We start from the raw sequence: 15,004 nt of genomic DNA on the forward strand, positions 1-15,004 counted from the left end.
TCTCATCTCCACGAGCGCCCTTCTGAGTTATATGCTTAGTGTTGAACTACACATCGTGAACAAAGCTTAATAAAACGTTGACATTTACATGACATATAATAATATGGGGTATTTAGCCTAAAGACTGACTTTTCAGAGTCACAAATAAAATAAAATGTCTCTTGACCTGTCTGAGTCATTAAGTTAACTTCTGTTATAACCGAGCCTTAGAGGGGTTATAAAATGACAATTTATCCACATTTAAATTTGTACTTTTGTCAAGGCTTTATAAGGGGGATTTTGTATGATAGAACAACACAAAGTTGTGCATATTTGTCAAGTGATAAAAGTATTACATGGATTTTCAGTCTTTGTCCTCATAAAAACTGATCCACTATTTATTTTTTTGCGTGCCAGTATTCTTTATCACTGGAGGATTAACCTAATTTCCAGTTTTAACAACCTTCCACAACTTGTTCCTCTTGGCTAGACTTTATTAGGGCATTTTGGGAAGAATAAAAGCTAATGACTCAAGATGCCTATTACCCATGTTTAGAGCTTTGGGTTTTCTCAGACCAGCTCATTTGAATTTGCTCTGTTGGGCCGCATTTTATTCTATTATGCTTTTTCAGACGTTTTGTGTACTATACCTTTTAATGGGATGACATTTGCCTCCCACAGTGATATCTCGCGCATCAGCAAGTCATGCAGTGATCTGACTGGTTATATTTTACAGAAAGTTATCTGTTTTGTTGGAAAATTTATTATAACATTGGTTTGTAAAGTTGTGTTATTATGAAATATGTATTTGCTTAGGTCTACATGTCAAAAATCCAAATACAGACTACCTAAAAACTAGTACATTTAGGGAATAAAACAACACACTTATTGCAGAGATTTTTTTTAAGGGTTGGGAAGTTTATTGTCACTTTGTTCTTTATGCTTTTTCATTTTCCATTCCTTAATTTTAAAATATTGCCTTTCCTCCCATATTCTTGCTTTATACTCCAGACTTGCAAAGTGACCATAGTGGACCATCACTCAGCCACAGAGTCCTTCATGAAGCACATGGAGAACGAGTATCGGGTGAGAGGAGGCTGCCCTGGAGACTGGGTGTGGATTGTGCCTCCAATGTCAGGAAGCATTACGCCAGTCTTTCACCAAGAAATGCTCAACTACCGTCTCACACCTTCCTTTGAGTACCAGGTGAGAGGGATGCAATTAAAAATAACTCCTGCAGACCAAAAGTGGCTGCCTTAGGTGTGAAACATTTTTTGTTGGAAAGTGTCTTATTGTGTGTTTTTTCCTGTGTGCAAAAGCCTGATCCTTGGAACACTCATGTGTGGAAAGGAGTCAATGGGACACCCACAAAGAAAAGGGCCATCGGATTTAAGAAGCTTGCCAAGTAAATATGCTTGCTTATATTAAATTAGTGAATTCCTTTATTGGCTCACTCAAAGAGCGAAGTATACATTACAGCCCCAAATGCCAAAGATAATAGGTTGTGTATAATGCTAATTTCCACAAGTAATCACCCTACTGATAAAAGCAAAACCCATGAAAGGGAGGCTAATGTACTCAGCAGTGAAATTCATCCAATCAACCCCTCTGGGAGTAATCAGAGTTCTGTCAGTTTTCTTGTCTGTGCATGCGCTTGTGTGCATGTATGATCTGCTATTAATATAATTGCCTCAAGGAAAGTACAAGCTAGGTAATCAGAATTGCCACCCATCCGTATAGCTACCTGGAACAGCAGCTCAATAACAATTGCTTTGTGATCGTGGCAGGAGACACAGTGACTCCACACTGTGCCCCGAATTAGCTTACCTTGTATGGTTCAGATGCTTGCTCTTTTTATTTTCTCTGCATCTCATTCATGTCGTCTCTCTCTTATTCCCTCCACAGGGCTGTGAAATTTTCTGCAAAGCTAATGGGGCAAGCCATGGCCAAGAGGGTTAAAGCCACCATACTGTTTGCTACTGAAACAGGAAAATCACAAGACTACGCCAAAACTCTCTGTGAAATCTTCAAACACGCCTTTGATGCCAAGGTACTCTTGCGCCTACCTTGCATCAGTGTTTCCAAAAAAAGTTGAGCAAGATGTTTTGATCGATTTCAGCGAAATCTAATTGGAAAAGTACAAATTCAAACAATTCCTCTCTTTTCTCTGCCCCCTGCCTGATGAAGCCAATTAAATGCAAACTGAGACCTACAGAGAAAAACTGAGAGTCTTTTTATGTTACCTTTTTGTCATGCAGTGAAGTGCCAGAGTTCTGGACCAATTTTACTCACTGAAGCATTGAACAGACAGTAGTTTAAGACAACATCCTGAAACACCTTTGGCTGTGCAAATCTGTTAAGGAGGAAAAGATGCCGCTCTCTATCATGTACTTGGTGCATTTCCTCTAGGGTCCATCTAAATTCTCCTGTTTTCGCAGTGTGATCAATTACACAAGAAGACAGTCATGCATGCAATTGTGCGTCACAGAGAGTGGGTGTGCACAAATGGAGGGCAGATGTGAACGCCTGGGGCAAACTTTTGTTGTTGCAGGGCTAAAGCCTATTTCCTCTTCACGCCTTTTGCTTGTGCAGCTTTGCATGTGTGTGTAAGAAATCTGTGCGTGGCCCATGGCAGACACGCACCCCTGCTGAGTTGTGTGCATCATGGCCACTCAATGTGTGTGGCAGCAGCATATTATCATCTCGTTAGAGGTGAAGACAGAGTGGTCATTACAACCTACTTCTTTGCCAGCGGCTGCGTGTTCGGCCCTAATTTACAGGCTCAAGGCATCTGTTGAGTGGAGTGTGCAGAGGGGAGTGAGATGAAAACTGGAACATATTGGTAGCTGAGATCTACCGATATGTTCTGAGGAGAGATCTTTCGCCTGCAGGTCATGTCCATGGATGAATACGATGTGGTGGACTTGGAGCATGAGACGCTGGTTTTAGCTGTAACCAGCACATTTGGCAATGGGGATCCACCTGAAAATGGAGAGGTAAATATAAAGTTCCTCAAAAAGCCTTTTTAAATTATCACAGCACAATAACAGTCTTTCACTTGTTGGTGCAGAAATTCGGAGCTGCCTTAATGGAAATGCGCCACCCAACTTCCAACACAGAGGACAGAAAGTGAGTACAGCTGTGCCCTCTTGACCCCCATTTTTTAAGTAAAATTCCTCCTCACGTCTCTGTCTTACCCTATCCACAGGAGCTACAAGGTTCGATTCAACAGCGTGTCTTCTTACTCAGACACTCGAAAGTCCTCCAGTGACGAACCAGAGGCCAGGATCAATTTTGAGAGCACAGGACCTCTTGCTAATGTCAGGTAAATTTATTAAGAATTAATTTTGTCATTATAACTAAAAGCTTTATCAAAAAAATACCATGAAATTCACGAGAAAGTCACATGTGAAACCCATGTACCGTAACGTACACAAACGTTCACATGTGAAACCCATGTACCGTAACGTTCACATGTGAATCACATGTACTGTAACGTACACAAACGTTCACATGTAAACATGTGATTTTGGAACATTTCATGGTGAAAAACCTGTGATTCACATAGAAACATGTATGTTGGATACACATATTTCCACATGTGTATTCCATATAAATTATGGGATCCACATGTGTACTGAACTTGTATAGCGCTCTACTCAAAGCACTTTACACTAGAATCACATTCACCCATTTGCACTGACAACCACACACACACTTATACGCCGATACGTAGATCCGTAAGTTGGAATCGAACCAACAACCTTCTGATCCCAAGGCAACTTCTCTACACACAGAGCCACAGTCACTCTGACATGTTTTCACATGGTATACACATTTCACACATGCATCATGTGTGGAACACGTGAAATAGTTGAAAATATATACATTTGTAAAGTAATGGGAACCACATTTCTTTTTACCATGAAAATGTCCAAATTCTTCATGTTATTCACTTTTTATAACATGGGATGAAGATGAGGTCACGTATCAATCTGAGATCAAATAAACTTAAATTTGACTATTTATTTATTTCTGTTTGAAACTGCTGAGAACCAGAAACGACTTTTAACATCTGACATGACACCATGCAGATTTCCCCCAAATCAGGCCCAGACAACCAACAGAGGGGGGAAAAAGAAATTCAGGTAAAACCTCAGCTACTGGTCCTTCACCTTGTTTCAGGAGCGACTACAGCATACGACTGTGAACCTTCTGAGTCTCCTTAATGTCTTCAAGGAGGCTTAGAACACACACACACACATGTTGGCATTGGTGGCTTGTATGGGGTCTTCTTAGACTTGGCAGTAACCACAGGTGAAGGCTCTGGTGGTGTGTTTTCCTTCTCCAGTGCTGAAGATGGTGAGGTCTCTGGCTGTTCTGCTGTGTCCCATTCATTCCTCATCTGAGCTTTGCTGGATGACTGGCCTCAAACAAAATAGAAAAAATTAATAAAACAAAGCTCATATGATCTTGAATACATTTTATGTGTGCACACACACTACACTACTTACACTACTTTACATTGGTATGTAATTTATCAGAATGACATGGGGTGCTCTGATCTGGTAAATAAAGAAGCACAACATGATGGTGTTTGGTGACCATCCATCCATTGTCAGACTAAAGAAAACACCTATGTTGATAAAAACTATAATTCTCTTGGCTTTTAAAAGAAAAATCACGCAGTGTTAAAAACAATAACGGGTCAGTTTATGTTTTTGAGCTGGGAGAATAAAACGTTAATGATAAATTATGATGTCATCATAATAGCGAACTCACTCAACGGCCGCTGACGACTGCACACGAAGGGAGGGGGGAGAAATGGCTGCTTTATTATCCCGGTCCTTAACTTTAATTCTGATTGAAATAAACAGCTGTCCTCTGTTGTGCCTCTCCCCCTTTAAAAAGCAGGTAAAGTTTAAGTGGTAAAGCATCAAACCTGCAATAATTTGACGTTAAGTGGAAGCAGTTACTCGTTTTGGATGCCGTAGGACTCAAGATAATGAGGGCTATGCCTCCAAAGGCCTAGTAAGTATCCAAATATTCACACATGAAAACAGAAGGGATCACAGCATCAAGAAGAAGTAGAGGCTTAGGCATGCCCAACAATGGCGTGATGAAATCCTCGCCTCAGGATTCCTATGGGCTAAATCTGTACTTCAAAATCCAGCTTTGTTGAATTTCATCTGTTGGGAGTTTTAGACATCCTGGCATGTGTGTATTCGACTTCCAGTGTAGCCTAATGCTATATTTGACTATAAGTGTGAAGTAGGAGTTGGAATTGCATAATTTCTGGGGTCGGTGGATTTTTATTTGAGAAAAGAAACGTGTCTCCATCTGGGTCTGGCTTTTGTCTGGATTTTTGGTCATTTTTGTTTCAAACCATCAAACAAAGATAACCAGAGTACATCTTAATATTTGATTTATGCCATCACTACATGGTTGCCTAAGTATTATGTTCTTTTTCTAAAATGCAGTCTATTTCGATCAGGGTGAAACGGGGTAGACTCTTTCCAACACGTTCCATTTTTGTCTTGTCAGTCCATATAATATTGTCTCAAAAAGCTTTAAAAATGCCGGGGGTTTTTTGAGTAAATGTTTTCTTTTTGGTCAGCATTGGTTTTCAAATTGGCCTTACCACATGGATTCCAGTTTTTGCCCAGTCTTTTTCTTATTGTGACCTGCTGGATCAGTTATCAGTGCAGCTTGGGGATAATTTCAGTTGGCCAGCCACTTTTCCAAAGGTCCACCACGTCCCATGTTTTCTCTTTGTGTTTAGCCACACTCTCTGAGGTTCGTTGAGTCTCAAAGCCTCAGAAATGATTCTGTAACACTTCCCAGACTGATAGACGCCGATTACTTTGTCATCTGCTCTTTTTTTAGATTGGGGCATGTGACGTTTTGTTAAACAGGATTCAGAACAGAAATCTGATTTCTAGTTCATTAACTTGAGTTTTTCCTTGTCTGAAGATGGAAATTACAAGTTTCCAGTTGAACTGAAAGGTAACATGATGCAACTTGGATGTTACATGTCACTGCTTTCATTCATTAATACTTTTCCACTCCACTGATGCCTGCCTGCAGGTTCATAAGTTTGCCAGCTGTGCGCCCTTTGTCATCAAGCTCACACTGTAGTCTGGAACTGAAATTGCCTCCACCTCTACACGTTTAATCTCAAACAATCCTTGCAGCATTGTCTTAAATCACGTATCCTTCTAATTTATGCTAAGAAGAATATACCTTGAAATGTTGCTCTTTAGTCATACTAACACGCTGCCTTTAGGTTCAGAGGCAACACCAGCAATGTTTCTACATGCTATATGAGATCTGCTGTGGGTTTGTCACCATTAAGTGTCACATTACAAGAAAAACTTCTCAAAATTAAGATAATTGTTCAGTCATCTGTTCTAGACTGTGTTGCCTGATGTAAGGGTTTTAAGCATATTTTGCACCCTAGGACAAAGCATTATTTAATATAAAAACCTAATGACACCATAAAAACCCAAGCTATGGTAGATGAATATTCTGCAAAACTTGAGTGTCACTTTAAGGTCAGATGTATTTTGTTAATAGATTTTCTTGCTTTGACATAAGCATTAGAAGTTTAATGCTCATGTCATTATATTTTGAGGGAAGATTGTTGATCTCAGAACAAAGCTCACAGGTTGCAGAAAGAGTTTAACTACTGTATGTTGGTAAAAATCCCAGTTTTGCATAGCAAAAGTATACATTATAAGAAAGCATTTGCCATCTTACAGTTTGTTTCAGATCATCAGACAAAATATTTTTTATAATTATCAAAGAGCAACCCAGATGTAAATAAATTCAAGAATGAGGCATTGTTCTTGTTGGCACTCTTTTCTCTTGAAAGGCTCACATTGCCATTTCTATGGTTTTTGGACTCCAGTGAACAAAACTGATTCACAAATCAAGAAAACATGGAACAATAGTGAAATAATACCAAAGTCATGCGAGTTAATAACTCACCTTGGAAGAGTTAATAACTCTTCCAAGGTGAGGAAGAGTTAATAACTCGTTATTAACTCTGAGTTATTAACTCTGGAAGATTAAATCAACAAAGCTGATTGGTTGATTTAATCAACAAATCAGCTTTGTTGATTAAAGGACAACCAAGAAATGGGCTAACAATGGCATCCATGAGTGGCCTAAGCCCAAAGCTGATGCTGATCAGAAAGTTCACATAACCCTCAAACGAACTCATCTCAATGTTCCCAAAGACTTTTGGAAAATTATTTTCTGAACTGATGCGACAAAGTTGACCATACTAGGAGTATAAAACTAACACAGCAATTTAGTAAAGGAAAGTAGTATTGAAATGGTGGTGGTAATGTGAAAGTCTGTGGCTTTTTTACTGTTTCAGGACCTGGACGACTTGCTGTAAGTGATGGAATCGTGAAAAAAAAAAAACAAAACAACTTTTGTTTTGTCTCAAGTTATATTTGTCCGATATTACAGTTGAGCTCAGCAGTGCATAATAGTGTATAAAATTAGTTTGATTGTTATTAAGATTTCTAAGAGTTACATGCCAGCCTTGTAAGCTAAAACATGCTGGATCAGCATCCTTACCAACAACACTAAAGGTTCTGTAGTGACAGTTGGCGGTCATCCATGTTTGTGTTTTGCTTTTAAGTTCTCTCTTTCTCTTTTGTATTTTTGATGCATTGGTTTTTGTATAGGTTCTCGGTGTTTGGCCTTGGCTCCCGGGCCTACCCACACTTCTGCGCCTTTGCCCACGCTGTGGACACGCTTTTTGAAGAGCTGGGGGGTGAGCGCATCCTACGCATGGGAGAAGGAGATGAGCTGTGTGGCCAGGAGGAATCATTCAGAACATGGGCCAAGAAAGTTTTTAAGGTTCGTTCCTTAGGTGAAGACCTCAAAGGGTTGTGTTGTGGTTGGATAAAGTGTGTCGTGACATGTTTTATTTTATTTTTTTTAAATGTTGGTCACCTTCCAAGGCAAATTTTAAAAGCCTGCAACCATTGAGCATCACAGACAACACCAAAAAGCCATCTAACGCTTTTAAACAACTTTAGCTCATAAAGTGGCACTTTTATGTTATTTGACAAAACCTTGAGACAGTAAAAGCAGTTATTGCTGTCTGATTTCTAAAGTGCTAAAGTAATTTTCGAGTAGTTTTATTATGCAGTAGATTTGAAGAGTTGTCTTTTTTTTTCTAACAGCGACATTTTTTCCTGATGCTTTCCAGGCTGCCTGTGATGTGTTCTGTGTTGGTGATGATGTGAACATCGAGAAGGCTAATGACTCCTTGATCAGCAACGACCGCAGCTGGAAGAAGAGCAAGTTCCGCCTAACGTACACAGCTGAGGCCCCTGCGCTGACAGAAGGTAGTAATCGTGTGGGAGCGTAGCGATGAACTACTAAGGGGTGACTTGATTTTAAGCGGACAATAAGTGGTGATAAGTAGCTTTACACAAAATAACAGTGATTTATGAGTGACTCAGCTATTACATCACCTGGAGATGTGATCTGAGGCTTGACTGTGGAAAGAGATTTTAATGCAATTTCAAGCGATTTTACCTTTTTAAAGGCTTGAGTCAAAAATAACACATTTGGTCTGTAAATGTGAGAAGCTCAGCTTTATAAATGATGTTTTCATTACAGACGAGGGTGTAACTGGATTCTAATGTATCAGAAAGGCTGTTTATTTAAGTAAATGAATGTTTACCAGTGCATTAGTCCCCAAGCTGTAAAGGAAAAACAGTATGGATAACTGTAATTTAGAAGCTTATAACTGTTTTCTGTCAAGTTGCCACCCACACATATATTCTACTTGGACTAAGAGTGGTGAGGCTACAATCAGCTCTCATTCAGTTGTAGAGAAATATTGAACGGAGATGCACAAACAGAGGCATGTTTAATATCAAGTAAAAGGACCCAGAAAAGCAGCAAAGTTCTGATTGTTAAATCAGAGTGCGTTTACAGGTGCATCTAAATGGATTAATATATAATTGAAAGATTATTTCAGTAAATCAAATCAATAAAAGAAGCTCATAATAAATGAATTACAAACAAATATCTTATTCTTTTTAATAATAAAATATTTTCTTGTTTGTCAGCAAAGGGAAGCATAAAACATGCTAATGTTTTCTGGTTTATTACTGCCGATGTTCTTCAATATTGTCACTGTCCGAATAAATTTATTGTTTTTGCAGTTTTAAGCCATATTTATCAATAGTATACCTAATATAATGTATCATTTTTCTTTAATTTCCTTTAATGACTTGAATTGAAAATGTCTTTGCTCTGAAAAGATGCAACAGTTCAGGATACTGCACTTATGTTGGCTTACATACGCCCCTGTGAGATTAAAACTGATGTACAATTTTCGTTTTTGTGTTTCTTATGGTAATTGTTTATCACAGGTAAACATTGATCTGTTACATTACCACATTTTGGTTAATAGTTGCCAAGCTATGAAAGCAATAACATAAATGTAATTTTAAAGTGCGAAACCACATTTTCTATCAACTAACCACCCACACAACTGTTTGTCTTGGAGTATTGGTGGGGAAGCAACAAACGACTTTCCTGCAGTTGCGCAAAAATAATGGCACAGAAATACAAAACCTGTGAGAATTGGGAAACAAAAAGATTGAAACTAGAAAATTACTACTAGCACAATTACAACAGAGGACAATTAAAGTCTGAAGAAATCTGAAGAACTGCTGCAAAATGACATTATTCTTACCAGTAAAAATAGCACGATTTAATGTTCTGATAGTCATGTTGTACTATTTACATATCTGTGTGGGGGGTAAAGCAAATGCCAAGAGGCACATCATACAATTTACATAGAAAATAAGAGGCATTAAATGTGATAGTTTGCTATGAGAAATAACCATGGATTAAAAAACATGGTGATTATTAGAAAATTGAATAAAATATCTTTGTTTGTTATTGTTAATATTATCCTGTGAAAAGGTTACAATTAGTATAATGGTGTTTGCAATGCACCCACACACTAATTAGTTCTACTGCATTGTTCATCTGTGGGTAAGCTCATTCCATCTAGAAGTTGTTTACAAATATATACAATAAACATAGTTAATAGCATATTTTAAAATCACTTCTCCTCTCTTTACTAGAGCTAATTGTTTTTATTTTTTTATTTCCACCAACTCAGATTGGCTCTTTCCTTCTCACCCTCAAAAAATATTTAATACTTAGAAAAGATGTGTTACATTCCAGGAACTTAAACTGTAGTGGTCTGGCTGTGTTGGTTGTAAAAATAGTTGAAATATTGTGAATGAAATCTTACCTAATTTAAGAATGACAAATCAAGTAAAACAAAAAAAAAGTCTTTCAGGAGTTAGGTTATTAAAGTAATGTGGGTATGTTAGTGGTGGACAGGAGTCAAATCCTTCTGGATTAAATTGGCATCTCTGTTTGATGCACTGACTCCCATCTCAGTACTCACCACTTTTCCATAAGTTTTGCTTCATTATTTTAAGGTTCTATTAATTCATGTTATTTGTGAACCTTTTTCTACCACACTTTTTCCCCCCACTCAACTTCCCATGAATATGCTTTCATAGACTCTTAACTCTTTCGCATTAGTGGCTTACGCTCCTCATGTGCTGGACTATATTATCAAGTAAGCCATAAAACATTTATATAATATGTCTTAAAACACTTTTTCTTAAGTGACCTTATGTAATATTTTTATTTTCTGAACTATTTTATTTTGGATTTCCATGAGCTATAAGTCATAGTCACTGAAAAAATAAAAATAAAACATTCAATATCTTTGTGTAAAGGTCAAAACTCCAGCAAACCCCGATGTTCTATGAAGCAGCTTTATTAGAAGACAGACAAGTTTCAGTCTGTGGCTCTGATGAAAGCTGCTCTTTTAATAAAAGTGCTTCCTAGAACTTAAAGTGTCACTGGACTGGAGTTTCCTCCTTTATGGACCTCTTCCACGCACCTTAGGAGTCGGTGAAAATGTGCCAGAAACAATTTAAATATCTGCCTAATACATGTATGAAATACCTTTCCAAATGATGATGTTCTAATTTATGGAGAGACCACTGTATATGATTCGAGTCAGTAACTCAAAACTAAGTGGATCAATCACATAAAGCTTAATCAAACAAAGATGGCGTGTTTGCAAAATATAAAAATCTTGTAAACTAAAGAAATTCTGGCATTGTCTTTAAGATAATTAACATATGAATAATTTTTAGAAACTTATCTCGTTTTCTGTTTTCATACTTTCCTGTTTATCCAGACACAAAGACTGAGGATACTCTCAAAGTGTATCAGCCCTACACAGTAGAATCCAGAGTAGTTTGTAATACCTGTAATAACATGTCATTTCTACCTTATAGCATTATACAGTGTCCACAAGAAGAAAGTACATGGAGCAATGATGATTGAAGCTCAAAACCTACAAAGTTCAAAATCCAAGTAAGTTCTTGCTTTAGCTATAATATGAAATCCATTCAGTGTATTCTATGTGCACAACTTATTCATTCTGGAAAGTGAATGAAACAGATGGAAAAGGGTGCAATATTTTTTTCTTCCTTTCCTGTAAACCTCTAGTCTTTTTTTCTTTTTTCCTTTCAGTCGCTCAACCATATTAGTGAGGCTCGACACAAACAACCACGACAGCCTGCGCTACAAGCCTGGCGACCATCTGGGCATCTTCCCTGGCAACCACGAGGACCTGGTAACGGCACTCATAGATAAACTGGAGGATGCTCCGCCTGTCAATCAAATCGTCAAAGTGGAGTTCCTGGAGGAGAGGAACACGGCACTAGGTGGGTGATGATATTAACAACGTCACGCCACTGTGTGAATACAGGGGGCGTGTAATCAGTTCAAAATCTGGGAACGAGGTGAAAATGGAAATGTTAATAAGATACAGTTCTTCTTGCCTCAATAGACTTACACTTGCAGAAGGAATCTATACTCAGAAATCTTTCAGTTTTGGCACCTGTGGTAACACTGGGGTGATGCAACTAAGCGACAGATACACTGTGACTGTAAAGCAACATGATTTTTTTGTGGGGGGGTGAAAGGGGGAGGTTTAAGTGTGTGCGCTTGATTTAAAACACTGCCTGACAAATTAAGCCGTTTCTGAGGGTTTGGTATCCTCTCTGGTAAAATGATTTTTACCAGTGTGAAACTGCAACCATACGATCACAGAAAAAGGGATTTTGTTACTCATTTATTCCTACACAGCAGTTTAGTATTTACAAAACAAATAGCTTAGTATAGTTTTATATATGTTTCAATGTTTACAGAATGAATATAAAATAAAAACTCATACCATCACGACAGAAATTCCAGTTGACAGAAATGAGGAAATGAATACAAATATCCACCAACCTGTGTTAGACTCTATTGATGTAGTTTATATTTATTTGAGCTTCTTTATTCACACCAAGTTTTGTTATCAAAAGTTTCCACTTTTTAGATACTATGGAGATTTATTAGACCTTCTAGCACTAAAAAATATGACTAAAAAATGCAGTTATTTATAAAAACTTTATAACCTTAAAACGGATTGTTCATTTTAAATTTTGTGCATTTGTGTCAACTGATTAGTTGCATAACTCAGTTAACTTTAAAATACAACACTGGCATGGCCTTCTAACCTCAACTACTCACTTTCTATCAACCAGCTGTGTGCATGGATTCAAACCATAAGCTGCAACTTTTAACTTCTTGCAGCCTGAGGGGCAATTTGAGCTGTGCAAATGTAGAGAAACATGACAGAATAATTGATTTTGAACATTGACTGGCTCAGCATGTGTAAATAAACTCGGCATATAAATATTTTCCACCATGATTCATTTTAATGGCCCATTTTATGAGAAGTAGTTATACAGCAGATTTCAAAAATAACATCAAGATATTATCTTATAGCAAGCTATAACCTGCTCCTTGATTAGAAAATAAAAACAATACCGTAATTTTGAAGCCTCGCTGACTTAATGCAACTGTTAACATTTGAGTTGTGTACATAGATTAAATTTGATCTTCCGCGGTGTTTGGTCTCATGTAATATAATGGCTGAAGTTTTAACACAATAATAGAATGCTACACAAACTTTTATGTTCCCTTTTGAATGCAGGGAATTAGATTGTTGTGGTGGTTTGGAGACTTGAAGACAGGACAGAAATAATGCAGTACTTTGCAAAAGTATTAAAACCCTTTGATGTTTTTACAAACTGCCTTGTTAAAACCAAAAATTTTAGCATGTTTTTTTTTTTTATTGGATTCTTTGTGATCGACCTAAAATAGCACACAGTTCTAAAATGGAAGGGAAATTATCCATGATCCTACATGGGTGTTGGTGTGGAGTGCTTTTGTATTCTGATACTAGTAACTATCAGAAGTCAATCATTTGGTAAAAATAATCCATCTTTTTATGTAATTTACTCACTTATTAGTAAAGCCATACTATAAAGGTTTCTTATTAGATTTGTTCTGTTGTTGTTACTTCACAAGGTTCCCTAAGAAAAAAAAAAGGTTAGGTAGAGCACTATAGGGACACGAAGAAAGTCACTGCAAAAAGAAGCCATTGAGTTTTGTTTCAGTCCCATTAGCAGTGGATGGGATGCAGAAAGAAGGGTGTTCTGGAACCATGGGGTCAAAAGTGAACATTTTGGCCGTAAATGCAAAACGTGGTAGAATTCATTTAATTTGATGCCACATAAAATCTATTTACATACATAAATATCTTGTCCAAAAAAATTGAAATTAAAATACTTAACATCAATTCAAATCCTAGTTATACAAGACTGAAGTAAGGTTAATTACATTCTGGTGTGCCACATAAAATCCTAACAAAATGTACATTTTGTGGTTACAATGCCACAAAATGTGGAAAAGTGCAAAAATGCGAATACTTTTGCAAGTCGCTGTAGCTCAAAAACAAGCTAAAATTGCTTTTTTTTTTAGGAGAATAACTACAACCAATCTTTACATTCATGCATTGACATAACTAATCTGAATTGACCATCTTTTACAGTTTTTGTGTTTTATCCGCAGGTGTTATAAGTAATTGGACCAATGAGACCCGTATTCCTCCCTGCACCATCAACCAAGCTTTTCAGTACTTTCTGGACATCACCACTCCACCGACCCCTGTGCTGCTGCAGCAGTTTGCAGCTCTGGCAACCAACGACAAGCAGAAAAGGAAATTAGAAATCCTTAGTAAGGTACATTTACATGGCATTGTATTGTCTTTCCTCTTGCCATTGACAATTATTGAGATGTTACTTTAAGCATTTTCACTGATTTGTGGCCACAAATGGTAAAGGGTTCATTTAAAACCCTTTTTTTTTTCAATTTTTTAGTTTAATACTTGCAAAAATGTGGCTTTGACATTTTCATTTAATGTGATCTTCCATTTGGCATGAGCCCCTCTCCCTCAACCCTGCGAGGGGTCGAGGGAATAGACAATGGATGAATGATCTTCAATTCTAACGCCTTTCATTCACCATGTGCCTAAGCTGCAACAGTAAAGATCCCCTTCATTATGTTTGCTAAAATATGGGAGATGGTTTTCAGTGTCTTAAAGGAGATTTGATGCACTTTGCACCATTGAAAATGGATGCAGTAGGAGTTAGCTGGAGCCAAATCAGAGCTGTTGATCGCTCTAACCCAGGAGTCCTCCCCCCATTGTGGTGCCTCCCACAAGTCGCCCTCCATTTTTGTTGATGTGTGAAAAAGGCTGGAGGAGGCCAAGAAGTGAGTCATGCGTAGAATCACTGTCACTAAAGTGAGAGGGAAAGATGGAGGGCTTCTAAATTTGTAAAATAAAGTGGTACAGTACAGTGAGCAGTGCAGATCATTTTTGATTTTTAGTTTAGATCTCAAACCAGTCTTCGCCGTGTTGCCAAAGGTTACCTGCCTATCATGTCTTAGAATGTCAGAATAAGATGATAAACCTGTTCTCACAAGTGTGGTAGAAAGTTTGAAAGATTTTTGGTGCAAACTTCATCTGTTTTTAAGGTGAAAAAGCTCCACC

The 15,004-nt window shown here is 37.6% G+C and overlaps 1 protein-coding gene across 2 annotated transcripts in view; it reads left to right on the forward strand.

Annotated features, from left to right (window-relative positions):
- nos1 (nitric oxide synthase 1 (neuronal)) overlaps positions 1-15,004 on the forward strand; it is a 52,625-nt gene that overhangs the window by 30,099 nt on the left and 7,522 nt on the right. The window contains exons 12-23 of one of the 2 annotated variants that reach the window (XM_007547476.2): positions 991-1,185; positions 1,299-1,384; positions 1,885-2,029; positions 2,871-2,975; positions 3,050-3,108; positions 3,188-3,304; positions 4,074-4,127; positions 7,680-7,854; positions 8,210-8,348; positions 11,352-11,430; positions 11,590-11,783; positions 14,023-14,192. In XM_007547476.2, the coding sequence (XP_007547538.1) occupies positions 991-1,185; positions 1,299-1,384; positions 1,885-2,029; positions 2,871-2,975; positions 3,050-3,108; positions 3,188-3,304; positions 4,074-4,127; positions 7,680-7,854; positions 8,210-8,348; positions 11,352-11,430; positions 11,590-11,783; positions 14,023-14,192 (1,518 nt within the window). The remainder of the gene's footprint in view (positions 1-990; positions 1,186-1,298; positions 1,385-1,884; positions 2,030-2,870; positions 2,976-3,049; positions 3,109-3,187; positions 3,305-4,073; positions 4,128-7,679; positions 7,855-8,209; positions 8,349-11,351; positions 11,431-11,589; positions 11,784-14,022; positions 14,193-15,004) is intronic. The other variant, XM_016669200.1, reaches the window with a different exon arrangement.

The sequence above is a fragment of the Poecilia formosa genome, unplaced genomic scaffold, assembly GCF_000485575.1.
Source record: "Poecilia formosa unplaced genomic scaffold, Poecilia_formosa-5.1.2 Scaffold20, whole genome shotgun sequence".
Lineage (NCBI taxonomy): Eukaryota > Metazoa > Chordata > Actinopteri > Cyprinodontiformes > Poeciliidae > Poecilia > Poecilia formosa.